At 49.7% G+C, this 13,740-nt stretch overlaps 1 protein-coding gene across 1 annotated transcript in view; it reads left to right on the top strand.

The window, feature by feature from the left end:
• The window catches only part of fndc5a (fibronectin type III domain containing 5a), a 48,905-nt gene extending 40,887 nt beyond the window's left edge, over nt 1-8,018 (top strand). Inside the window, exons 4-6 of the mRNA XM_064302458.1 lie at nt 2,116-2,205; nt 5,069-5,202; nt 7,337-8,018. Coding sequence (XP_064158528.1) covers nt 2,116-2,205; nt 5,069-5,202; nt 7,337-7,384 — 272 coding nt within the window. The 3' untranslated portion in view covers nt 7,385-8,018. The remainder of the gene's footprint in view (nt 1-2,115; nt 2,206-5,068; nt 5,203-7,336) is intronic.
• Nucleotides 8,019-13,740: the final 5,722 nt, after the last annotated feature.

Here is a 13,740-nt window from a genome sequence, read left to right as displayed (position 1 = left end):
TAAAAAGCGCCCACCGCGGGCCCTCGATATTTACCGGAAAGTTGTAAAAGCGCCGCAGCGTGTGCTTGAAGTCCCGCGCGGTCTGAGGCCCCAGCACATCCACATCCACACGGGAGTGGCTGTCGAGCCCAAGAGCTCTCAAATCCTAAAAAAAAAAAAAAAATGTCCACATTAGAGTTCCCTTTTGAGGCACAGTGGGCATGATCAAAGTCCTTAAAGCGTACCAGAGCGGGTGATGTGTATGGGGGGGGGGGGGGGGGGGCATGGCGGATTCCCATCCCCCCCCCCCCTTGTTCAAAGAACTCATTACAGCATGATCACATACTCTGTAACCCCCTGCTCCCCCCTCCTTCCCCCCACATCCACACAACAGACCCCGAGGACATCATCAGTGTTCTCTCAAACCGCCACTGCCCCTCCCGCCCCCCCCCCCCCCCCCCCCCCCCCCAAGCCCAGATCAATTCCTCTCCTCGCTGTGATTAATCTCTGCTCAACGCTTCTCCTCAAACACACATCCTGCCAGCGACACCGCTGCTTCAGCGTGTGTGTGTGTGTGTGTGTGGGTGGGTGAGTGTGTGTGTGTGTGTGTGTGTGTGTGTGTGTGTGTGTGTGTGGTGGTGGGGTGTGTGTGTGTGTGAGGTGTGTGTGTGTGTGGGTGTGTGTGTGTGTGTGAGTGTGTGTGTGTGTTGAGTGTGTGTGTGTGTGTGTGTGTGTGTGTGTGTGAGTGTGTGTGTGTGGTGTGTGTGTGTGTGTGTGAGTGTGTGTGTGTGTGAGGTGTGTGTGTGTGGTTGTGTGGGTGTGTGAGTGTGTGTGTGTGTGTGTGATGTGTGTGTGTGTTGTGAGATGTGAGTTGTGTGTGTGTGTGTGTGGTGTGTGATGTGGTGTGTGTGTGAGTGTGTGTGTGTGTGTGTGAGTATGTGAGTGTGTGTGTGTGTGTATGTGAGTGTGTGTGTGTTGTGTGTTGTGTGTGTGAGTGTGTGAGTGTGTGTGTGTGGTGTGTGTGTGTGTGTGTGTGTGTGTGTGTGTGTGTGTGTGTGTGTGTGTTGTGTGTGGTGTGTGTGTGTGTGTGTGTGAGTGTGGTGTGTGTGTGTGGTGTGTGGGGTGTGTTGGTGTGTGTGTGTGTGTATGTGTGTGTGAGGTGTGTGGTGTGTGTGTGAGTGTGTGTGTGTGTGTGTGTGTGTGTGTGGTGTTGTAGTGTGGTGTGTGTGTGTGTGTGTGTGGTGTGTGTGTGTGTGTGTGGTGTGTGTGTGTGTGAGTGTAGTGTGTGTCGTGGTGTGTGTGTGTGTGTGTGTGTGTTGTGTTGTGTGTGTGTGGTGTGTGTGTGTGTGTGTGTGAGTGTAGTGAGTGTGGTGTGTGTGTGTGGTGAGTGGTTGAGTGTGTGGTGTGTGTGTGTGTGTGTGCACTCTTCACAAGCCCCCGGTTGCCTTTGAAGCTCCTGACACAGGTTAAACGGTGGGCTAATCGAGGGCTGTCAGCTGTCAAGCCGCCCGCTCCCACATGAGGTGTTAGTTATGGAAGCCGTGCGTACGCTGAGAGACTGAACCAGTGTCTCGTCGGGTGGGGGGCAGACTTTAAACGCACTTTGACGTGAGGGAGTCTCTGGAAGGTAAAAACGAGAGTGGAATTCAGAAAGCTTTCCCCACAGAAGCCCAAACTAGTCAACTGCAGAACACATTTATTAGTCTACAGCAAGGCTGCCAAACCCTTGTTCCTGGAGATCTAACGTTCTGTAGGTTTTCAGTTCAATCCTAATTTGGCATGCCTGATTCTACTAATTAGCAGCTCAGTTAGCTCTCTAGCTGTTGAATGAGGTGTGCTTTGTTAGGGTAGAAGTGAAAACCTTCAGGACAGTAGATCTCCAGGAGCAGGGTTGGGCAGCCCTGCTCTAGCTGTTGAATGAGGTGTGCTTTGTTAGGATTGGACTGAAAACCTACAGGACAGTTGAGACCCAGGAACAGGGTTGGGCAGCTCTGGTCCACAGGTAAGCTGCTGAAGGTGTGAGGTTCGAGGGCGCATTCCTGGACAGGCAAGGAGCTGAGGTGTGCAGGTAAATGATGTCATACAGGTGGAGCTCACGGCTCTGCTTCTCTCTCTCTCTCTCTCTCTCTCCTTCAGACGAGGTGAAGATGGAGGGAGTGGGGCAGACCACTCAGCTGAGGGCGGGGGAGCTGATCATCATCGTGGTGGTGCTGATCATGTGGGCAGGTGAGAGACGGACCGTACCAACGCCTGGACCCCCCCCAACCCCCGAACTAAAGAGGCTGTATGAAATGCTTCTGGAAAAGAAAAAAAAAACTCAACCAGTGTTATGTATTGGATGTTGATAAGACAGCCAATCAGCACCAAGGTTGTACAGCCTGTCAATCACATGGAGCTGAGGCCTTGCTGCTGACTGGCTGTTTTATGGTCAGCCAATAGATAGCAGTGGTAATGTTATTCCCTGAAGCACTTCACATGGCCTCTGAAGTGCGGTTGTTTACGACTGCATCAGGTATGAGTCAAGAGAAGAAGACAAAAGGAAAGGCAATACACCACACGGTGGCCACGGCCGTTATTGCATTCGATAATTATCGTAGTGATATATCACCCATCCCTAGTCTGGGGTAGAGTTGTTACCCATGGGAAGAGAGTGTGGGGTAATTGAGTTATTACCCCATGGGAAGATAGTCTGGGGAATAGTTATTACCCAATATGAAGAGAGTCTGGGGGATAGTTATTACCCAATATGAAGAGAGTCTGGGGGAATAGTTATTACCCCATATGATGAGAGTCTGGGGGTACTAGAGTTATTACCCCATGGGAAGAGAGTCTGGGGTAATAGAGGTATTACCCCACATGAAGAGAGTCTGGGGTAACAGAGTTATTACCCCATGATAGAGAGTCCGGGGGAATAGTTATTACCCCATATGAAGAGAGCATGGGGTAATAGAGTTATTAATCCATGGGAAGAGAGTCTGGGGGTAATAGATTTATTACCCCACAATAACATAGTCTGGGGGTAATATAGTTGTCATGTCATAGGAAGAGAGTCTGGGGGTAATAGAGTTATTACCCCATGTGAAGAGAGTCTGGGGGTAATAGAGTTATCATGTCATAGGAAGAGTGTCTGGGGGTAATAGAGTTATTACCCCATGTGAAGAGAGTCTGGGGGTAATAGAGTTATTACCCCATGTGAAGAGAGTCTGGGGGTAATAGAGTTATTACCCCATGTGAAGAGAGTCTGGGGGTAATAGAGTTATTAGACCACAGAAGCTTTCTGCTCTCTTGACAGATTGACTTCACAATTTCACCTCAAGGGCCAAGACAATAAATCACCCACAGACTTTAGGTATTTAATCAATTTTACTGAGTGAGCGAATAAGTGAACCATGGTGTGTGTGTGTGTGTGTTTGTGTGTTTGGGTGTTTGGGTGCGTGTGCGTGTGTGTGTGTGTGAGTGTTCGGCCTCTGATTAAGTCGGTTTTAATCGCAGTGATTAAACAGCTGTTAAAATCGAGGCCACAGCCATTACACGCCCAGATGAATTCCTTCACCAATGTATGCGATTCCATTCGGCCGCAAGTTGTCAAGACAACGCAGCTTTTTGTTCAAATCGACAGGCAGAAAACCTGAACTCCACGTAATGTAAATTATCACCGATAAAAACTTTCATTTTCATTCATAAAAGTTTATAATTTTATTTTATTATAAATAGTTTTACTGGATGGAACGTTATATGAGTTGCAGCCTCCCGATTGTTTGTTTTTTTCTGATCGGGACCAAATCGTAAAAATAAAAAACAACGTGTGAGATACCATTTCGAACCGATCTGACTGGGTTACGGGCTCTCGATTGTTTTTTTGACGTGTCCAAAAAAGTCCGGCCACAATCGGCTCGAATTCGTCGGGTGTGAGAGGTCCCGCCAGCCAGATTCTGTGTTTCGGTTCCCGTCGACCAATCAGGAGGTGGCTCCGCGTACGACGTTTCGCCAGCTGTGCTTTTTGCCGACTGTAACGACCGTCCGACCCCGGCTGGGAGCTCGCGTGGTCTACGCTATCGTCCGACCGGTTGTCACGATCCGAACCTCGTTAAAAGTGTGAGAGGGCATCCGATCTCCCAGCATCCTTAACCCGTGAGGAAATCGTGTAATGTAGGCCCACCCTGAGTTGCACTGGCTACTGTGGTCTCAGGACTGACGTCATGGTGATATTTTGCGCATGTACTTCTCTGCTATGAAAGCTGGTAAAAATGCACACGGGATAGCTTTGCGTTGTCACACGTAAAAGTGGGGGCCTTACGGAGTGGAGAACGCTGGTGTGACACAGGTCAGGTTAACACACTCGCCACTCACCTTTCCCTCTCATGCTAATATTTTCCATTTGTGTTTCCGTAGATACAAGCAGACTATTCTACACTATTTGCACACGACTTGGATGTGCTCACCGTGCGCTTGCTTATTAAAAGATGAGAATGATTTTATTTATTTAATTTTTTTACTGTGTGAATATATACCAGTGGGGAGATATGGAAGCCAGATGAATTTTCTGTATATAATTAATGCCTCTCAGTACTTTAGTCCCAGTGAACCTCTGGTTTAATTTTTACTGCAATTTATGTCATTCGGGTTTTTATCCTCTCTAACTCGGAATCACCCATCGCTCGAGGCTCTGCAGGTTTTACTGTTCTCTCTCTCTCTCTCTCTCTCTCTCTCTCCCTCTCTCTCTCTCTCCCCCTCTCTCTCTCTCTCACTCACTGTCAGCCGCTGTCTCTCTCCCCCTCTCTCTCTCTTTCCTGCTCTCTCTCTCTCCCCCCCCCCTCTCTCTCTCTCTCTCTCTTATCTCTCTCTCTCCTCTTCTCTCTCTCTCTCCCTCGCTCCCTCTCTTCTCTCTCTCTCTCTCTCTCTCCCTCTCTCTCTCTCTCTCCCTCTCTCTCCCTCTCTCTCCTCTCTCTCCCTCCTCTCTCTCTCTCTCTCTCTCTCTCTCTCTCTCTCTCTCTCTCTCTCTTTCTCTCTCTCTCTCTCCCTCTCTCTCCCTCTCTCTCTCTCTCTTTCTCCCTCTCGCTCCCTCTCTCTCTCTCTCTCCCTGGTTCAGGCGTGATCGCCCTCTTCTGTCGCCAGTATGACATCATCAAAGACAACGAGCCCAACAACAACAAGGACAAAGCCAAGAACTCGTCAGAGTGCAGTACCCCCGAGCACCCGACGGGGGGGCTGCTGCGCAGTAAGGTATAATCCCCCACCACCCCCCAACCCCCCCCTCTCCACCACGGCCGCCTCCAGCCCCCCGGGCAGGTGAATCGCCCCGGCGACCAACACTTCCGCACCTCCAACACCCAAACTGCCGCCTGCATACCTCCATCCCTGCAGCAAATTCACCTGCACCCCCCCCTCCTACCCCACCCCACCCACCCCACCCATGCCCCTCACCACCCCCACAGGTGGCAGAATCCAGTCCAGCCCGGTGGTGGTCGCGGTGTCTGCAGATTTTTGGTGCATTTCAGCACTGTCGATTCTTCTGGACCAGTGGTGCTCAATATTATCCAAGAATATTATGCAAGCTTTTTGTTTCATCCGAGCGGCAACACACCTGATTCTGCTAATAAAGGTTGTTAGCAGAGACCCTTGTGGTTGATTAGTGGAATCAGGTGTGTTACTGCTGGGCTGGAACAAAAAGCCTGCATCCACAAGAGCCGAGGACCTGAATTGTAAGCATCTGATTGGCTAAATCAAGTCCACACACTTTATTCTGAAGGCTTTCACTAGCTGCTGATTGAAAGGGAGTCTCAAAAAGCAGCAGACACTGCGCCCCACTAGGCTGGAGTTTGACACCCCTGCCCTGACCCTTCCTCCATGCTAAATCCACCCCAAATGTACAGCAGAACCCCCGCCCGTTCTAAAATTAGCACCAGTACGCCTCCACAGGGTTCCCACTCATTTTAGGAAATCATTCTCCAGGACTTTTCAAGGGCATGACTTAGACTTACAGACATGAAACATGGGCAATGGTAGCCCAAAGCCAGTGGTGGACCGGGCAGGGGGGGGTGGGCAATGTGCAAGTACCATAACCATTCAAAACTTTGTGCTGCCGTGTAATCTCAGTAAGGTTTTCCAGGACGAGTGGGAACCCTGCTCGACTTCCTCAACTGCCTCCCCCCCACCCCCACCACACACCCGTAGTGCCTAACTGAAGCAGATAGCTGTTAAGTTTAACACTCATAGTCTCGACTTAGAAAGCCAGCAGCACCAGCAACTCAAAAGTGCTTTGGACCCATAGCCTACTACTGGCAGCCAGCCCAGTGCAATTACACTGAAATGTAAATATAACACAACTTTGTGTCTGCAAGCACAAGAACACTCACACCTGGACCTAGCCTCCTTTCACTGCAAATTCACGCACCGGCAGCTTTACCTGAAGCCCTGCCCTTCTTACTTCCTGCTTCCTGCCAGGGACGTTAAAACTGGGAGGAAACAGTTGTTATGTCACCTTACTGGCAGAACGTCGAGGTGCTCCACCCAGGGCTGTCTGGCGATATTATCAGGCCCGGGACAAAATTATATTATTATATTAATCCTGGACCTGGGACGGTTATATTTAACAGAAGTTCACAGAGCAGTACCCTTCCCCCCTCCCCTTCCAGGGCCTCGGACCACATACCCAGTTGTCCCCCCCCCCCCCGACAGCCACCCTGGCTCCACCAATCACGTAGTACGTTCAAACCCAGTTGAACAACGCCAAAGGAGATTGGTGGATGATGCTTCCCGATAGTGCCCACAGGGTACAGGTCAGGAAGGAGAGTCAGAACGTATCCACCAATCAGTGTCAGCGTTGTTCCACTGGCGGTTGTGTTCCACTGGAGGTTCCTCTCAGGTTTAGAGCTGTAATGCGACGGCACAGCTGTCCAGACCGTTTTATCGTCCCTGCTTTGGGCCTCTGAGTGAGTTTCTGAAGGACAAGATTCGGAACTCAAGAGGCTTTCCATTCTGTGCCAGAACAGCTGAGCCTTCTGGCAGTGAATAAAAACACACACACAGACACAACATGTACACACACACGCACACACACACACACGTATACACAGGCTCATGTTCACACTCATGCTCACTCACACACAAACACACACACACTCGCACACACACAAATACAGACACACACTCATGCTCACACACACACACACACACACAGTACACAAACGTTCATGCTCACGCTCACACGCACACACAGACACACACACACAGGATGCTCTGCTTTTGCCTGGCTGGCACCATGTCCATCGCAGAAAGACAGTCAGTCCGCCTGAGATTTGGCCACAGTCCGTCCTGCTTACAGCCTCTTGTTTGTTTGTTTTCTGGCTCTTTCCAGTTCCCCAAGAACAACCGGAAGCCGTCTGTGAACATCATTGAGGTGTGACTGCTCATTCTTCCGCGCGGCGAGACTTGACTCGGTCCAGATCTTGCGTCGGAAAAACGACGATGAGACAAAAACAAAAAGTAACGAAGAAACTTGCTTGAATAAACCGGGCCCCCTTCTGCTGCTGCTGCTGTTGCTCGGCATGCTGGGAAAAAGCCGGGAATTCTGGGAATGTCCTCCCTGCCCGGCGGGAAGAACGTGAAGATTCCCTGGGTTAAAGGGAACCTCCGGGCCAGGTTGGAGCGTTAGGCTTGAAGGGGGGGGGGCCTCTCGGCGAAGAGACAATGGGTGGATTTTGTGGTTCCACTCCTCTGTGGAGCTTTGGGGGAGACCAGGACAAAGCCATTGACTATGGGAAGTTGGAGGGGGGGCAAGAAATGAGGCATAAGGAAGGGGGTTACAGATAATGGGTAGAAGGACCCTTTTCCTCACCCTTGCACGCTGTTACCGCTAAACTCGCAAATCCCCCCCCCCCCCGCCCTTGCCCTGGGCCTGAGAGCGTGATGGCGGTACACCACAGGCCACGCATCAGACTTGATTTCTCTCTCGCTCCTAGTAACAAACTGTCCCTCTGTATCGCTCGCTCACACGCACGCTTTAACACCTGCCACCCCCCCAATCCCACCGCACCCCACACCCCCCTCCTCCCTCGCCTCTCAATGTCCCCTTTCTTAAAAATGATCATTAATCACCTCTTCGCTTCGCTGGATCGAAAGACGGCGTCGGAGGGGCTCTGCGGTTTTTTGATCGGACTCGATTCGGCGAAAAAAGACGTCGCCTTTGAAGGCTTGCCCTCTTTTTTTTTGGAGAATCCGGGACCCGTCCGGAGGGCTACGCGGGGCTGAATTTTGGGCGGACGACTCCGGCACGCCTGTACGGGGACCGCGTGCGTCCGCGCGCGACTCAGCCAACGCTTTTTGGACGTCTCGCCGCTCGTTTCCACGGCGACGCCTGATTAAGCACATGACCGGAAACTAAGGACGACGCACATCGGACGCGAATATTATCATTCCTACTATGATTCTGATTCTCATTATTATTATTGCTATTATTATTATTATTATTGCTATTATTATTATTATTATTATTATTAACTGTCGTTAGCATTAGCATTAGCATTAGCGCTGTTAATTGTCGTTTTACCGGCGGCCGCTAGCTTTCAGATGGCTAGCCGCTAATTTCTAGGGGTGCATTTAAGAACAAATCTGCCGAAAGGTGCCTCTTTTTCTCCTGGTACCGTTTTTAAAATCGCCATCCGTCCATCCGTCTCCTCCGACACCTGACCCCGCCTCCTGCCGGCGAGGTTCTGCGATTGGACGCCCAGTTTACCGAGCGGAAAAAGGCGGGACCTGTGGAACGGAGGAGGGTGGGGGACTGGTTTCGTTTCTGGGGGGGGGAGGGGGGGGGGGCAGTGTGCATATGACCAGAGTGGAGAGCCGGTGACATCATCAAGCGCTAGCAATAAGTCCCCCCACGGAAGCTTCCGGAAGCACGTGGGCACGCCCGCTCAGGCCGAACCTTTCACCTGCACCGCGCGCCTGGAGGCGGCCGTCCGAACCGAATCGCCCGTCCCGCCTCCCAGCGTCCACCAAAACGAACTCCCGCATGGGGGGGGGGGCCTGACTGGGGTCGAGGGACCGCGAGCGCGTCGAACCCCCGCTTTGTAGAACATTCTGACGCGGCCTTCGCTCTCATCCTAACATCGTCTCTGATCAACTTACTCCGCCTTTGCTTGTTTTAAATGAAAGGTGCATTTGTAATTGATTGATTGATTGGTTGATTGATTGATTGAAGCAGTAGGGTCAGGTCTCAGTGTTAATGGTTAATAACCCTTTGCTAATGAGCTTATTAACGTGCAACCTCCTTTCTTTCTTTCTTTCTGTCTTTCTTTCTGTTGGTATCACATATGTGATAGTGGCAAGGGCTTCTGTACAGTAATTTATCAAGAGAAGTACACACGCACACACGCACACACACCCACACACACATCCAGAGACATTGTAACACCTGTGACAGGTGAGGTTTGAGGTGAGGTGGGGCTCGAGTGGGCGCGTCACCACCGTGGACACGCCTCTCATCCTCCGTGAGTGACAGACGGTCACAGGCCAAGAACACGAGGTTCTGGAAGTATCTTGTAAAATTGCCTTAACGTGTTGATTTGTCAAACCCGTGCGCTGGCGTGAAATGACTCGGCTCTGTCTGTTCCGCCGTTCTTTACTCGTACGACCCTGAGGATATCTTTCCTTTATCTGTTAGCTGTGCTAGAAGGGCGCTATTATAAAAGCTGTTCTGCTTTGTCTTAAGATTTTTGTGTGTGTAAAAAACAAAGAAATGTGTTATTTTGGGTTGTGCTACAGGGGTGACACACGGGTCTGGGACATTAAGCCAAAAAGAGGCGTGATATTGATTAGAATTTTTTTTTTTTTTGTGTGAGCCTCACAGTTGATCTCGAAGCTGTTTATCGATTCCAGACTCTTTTCTGAAACTGCAATTGGGGTTTCTATGAAAAACTGTTTTCTCTTCTTTTATGTTGTATATATTTATCATTTACAGAGTTTGTTAAGTCGTGAGAATGCAGGAGCTTATTTGCTAGTCTGAGTCATCACCTGACAGATCGCCTTGGGCATAGCGTTTCTTTCTGGTCCGGAACACTGAGCGGTGTGGCTCCGCCCCCCTGCAGTTCTGATTGGTGAAGCACAGCCAAAAAAAAGAATTCACAGCCATAAATGAGCTTAACGCAGGGATTTTTTGTAAGCCAGTGGAGGCAAAAAAAAACAAAAAAACATGGCGCTTCATTTTCACAGTTGATACAGTGTTTTTTTGTTTTGTTTGTTTATTTGGTATCTTCAAAGATCCAGCTTTTTTATTTTCTCATTCAGGTCAGACACTGTTCCGTTTTACCTCCTCACCTCCGGAGGGCGCTGTCTCCTGCAATTTTTTTTTTTGGAGGGGGGTGGGGGTGGGGGGCGGGCTGTAGTTCACATTGAGTGCGTCCCTCCAAGGGTGGGGGGGAGCGGGAGGGAACTCATTCTCCACCACCACCACTTACCTACACCCCCTCCACCCTCACCTGGGAGAAGTCAGTGGTCTCACAGAGACTGAGTCGGTGCATTTTCTATGGGGCTCACGCATTAACGTCATGCAACGGCGAGCATCAACGGGAGTTAAAAATGTGACTCATTGAAACCCTCAAACAGAAACCGCTGTAAAGCTAATTACCCCTTAATGGTGGAGTAAGTGGCCAATCACAATCCATGTTTGCTGCCTTTCAGATCACTCCCTCGTCCCAATATCAAATATGAAAACGCCACATTTTGGTTCCCCCAAAAAGCGGACATGAAATGGACGGTGAGGGGAGTGGGTGTGATTTTCATCCTCCTCCGCGTGGTCACGCCCCAATCTCCCCCAATCTCCCCCTCCTCCCCCAGGTGCAGCTCTCGCCTTTCACAGCTAACCCCCCCCCCCCAGCTTTAGGGAAGCGGTGGATTTAAAAAGGACCACATGGTGACTGCCTCTCTCCACAGCCAGTACAGTCAGAAGAACCAGGAGAGGTTAAGAAAGGGATTGAGGGGAGGGGGGGGGTACTGCCAAAGCCATGATTACTATTAATATGACCCCCCCCCACCCAACCACTCCAAAATCAAAATAGGGAGAGAGAGAGAGAGAGAGATAAAGAGAGAGAGAGAAAGGGTAGGAGAGAGAGAGAGTGAGAGAGAGAGAGAGAGAGGGTAGGAGAGAGAGAGTGAGAGAGAGAGAAAGGGTAGGAGAGAGGGAGAGTGAGAGAGAGAGAAAGGGTAGGAGAGAGGGTGAGAGAGAGAGAGAGAAATGGTACGAGAGAGGGAGAGAGAGAGAGAGAAATGGTACGAGAGGGAGGGAGAGAGAGAGAGAGAGAGAGAGAAAGGGTAGGAGAGAGGGAGAGTGAGAGAGAGAGAAAGGGTAGGAGAGAGGGAGAGAGACTACTTTGATTGATGTGGAGTTTGCAAACAGATCAGTGTTCTTGGCCTGCGGTTTGGCTCCCTCTCCCAAAAAGAACATTAGCAGCCAAACCCAGCACCCCACCCCCACCCCCCCCCACCCCGATCGATGCCAGCCTGTGGATAAATGAGGGAAAATCACCACCAATCACGTCAGGCCTTTTCCTTTGAACCCCGGCCATGTTTCCGGCTGCCCGAGCGTAAATCCGTCAGGAAGGGGGGGCGTCCCGCGCGCGGTCTCATTTTACTTACCGCCGTCCGCCCCCAGCAGCCCCCCCACCCCCCTCCCCCCCCGCCGTCCAGCCCCACCCCCTGGGAGACCGTGAACAGCGCAGACTTCAACACCAGTGAATTAACTTCCTGTCACAAGCGGTGCGAGACCCAGGCACACCGAGCTACTACAGCACAACGCAATAACAATCAGTGCTTTATTTTATTATTATTTATTTTTAAATAAATAAGACGTGCAGCTGACATCGACGGTCAGTCTCCTCACAGGCCTTGATAGGGGTTGCCAGGTTCCCAGATCTTGACCGGAATCTTCAATTTTCAAATTATTTGCACAGGTCCGATTTGTGGTCCCGATTTGTGTGTAATTGTAAAGAATGCACGTGTCAATCACCTGTTGAATCAATCGGTTTTGCCCCACCTGGTCCAAAAAATTTTCAGACAGCTCCCCCACCTCATTGCGATGAAGCTTCCAGCTGTGCATGTTGTCCGATTTTGAATAAAAGCGAAATCTGGCAACCTTTGTCCTCTACCGACCCCATTCAGCCACGGACACTAAAAGCCACTAAGAAACATGTTTAAAAATGCATGAACAGAATGGAAGAGGAAGAGTTTTTTTCTTTTTTTTTTTTTACTGACATATTTTAACAATCCAAAAAATTATGTATTTGTACATTAGTGAAGACCCCCCCCCTTTGAGACCAGGGGTGTTAAACTGCAGTCCTTGGGGGGGGGGTCACAGTGTTAGTAGTTTTCCTGGTTTCCCATTATCCAGCAGCCAGCTTCAGCCTTAGTAGTAGTGCTATACAGTGAAATCAGTCGGAAAGTTGTGTTGTGTTTTTTATTTATTTTATTTTTAAAATGTCTTTACCTAAAAGCTGAGTAGCTGAGTAAATACCCGGTGTTCAGGACCCAGGATTTTACCACAGATTTGGGCCATTGTGGGCCATACCCACAGATTTGGGTCATATCCACAGATTTGGGCCATTGTGGGCCATATCCACAGATTTGGGCCATTGTGGGCCATACCCACAGATTTGGGTCATATCCACAGATTTGGGCCATTGTGGGCCATATCCACAGATTTGGGCCATTGTGGGCCATACCCACAGATTTGGGTCATATCCACAGATTTGGGCCATTGTGGGCCATACCCACAGATTTGGGTCATATCCACAGATTTGGGCCATTTTGGGCCATACCCACAGATTTGGGCCATTTTGGGCCATATCCACAGATTTGGGCCATTTTGGGCCATATCCATAGATTTGGACCATGTCCTCTCTGACAGCTCACCCGACTGCCTTCCTGGCACTCAAAGGTTACCGGTTTAACTACACAGAGAGAGAGAGATGAAACTCTGGACCGTGATAATCGCAAGTCTAAGACGAATGAAAAGCATTAAGATTATTATTTACATAACCGTACCAACAGCTAAAGTTTCATCATGGAGCATGAATAAGAAATAAGGGAATGCTTTACATGCACCATTCATATTTAAAGTATGAGACGTACAATACTGATGGTAAGAGGGCTAGCATGGTACTAATATTATGCACAAACAAGGTTAAACCATTTATATTAAGGACTGTACAGCATACACGTCTCCTTGTGTATTAAATGTAAATTGAATTAAAAAATCTAATATTTTCAAAACAATGCTTATCTTTCTTTCCTGTGTAATTTCTACCAGATCCCCCTACGCTCTTTCCATCTTTTGAAGAAGGTTGCCAGTTTTGTTTTTTGTTTTTTTTTTGTGTGGAAATGGGGGAATTATTTATCAAGCAAACTGCCATTCTGGCATATTAGACTGTTGAATATTAGGCATATCCTCTCTCTACTTCTCTGAGGCAGAGAGGCAGTGAGAGGCAGAATTAAGTTTGTTTTTAATTTGTTACTATAAAACCTTGGAAAGGATCACCGTGGCTGGATCAGTGTCGCTTCATAAATAAACGACACACCGGGGAGCAGCCGCACCTGTTTCATGCGAGAGTAATTTGCACATTTACTCGCAACCCGCCCCCCCACCCCCCCCCCCCCAGCTCCTGGCTCCCGTCGCACGCGCTGCTGAAGTTTTGGAGACGGCTGTCTGGCCATCATTAACAGCTCATCGCCCCCTTGTGAGGAAGCTTCCGGAAAGACACAGCTGAGGAA

The sequence above is a fragment of the Anguilla rostrata genome, chromosome 1, assembly GCF_018555375.3.
Source record: "Anguilla rostrata isolate EN2019 chromosome 1, ASM1855537v3, whole genome shotgun sequence".
Classification (NCBI taxonomy): Eukaryota; Metazoa; Chordata; class Actinopteri; order Anguilliformes; family Anguillidae; genus Anguilla; species Anguilla rostrata.
This window is presented reverse-complemented; position numbering and strand designations above follow the sequence as displayed.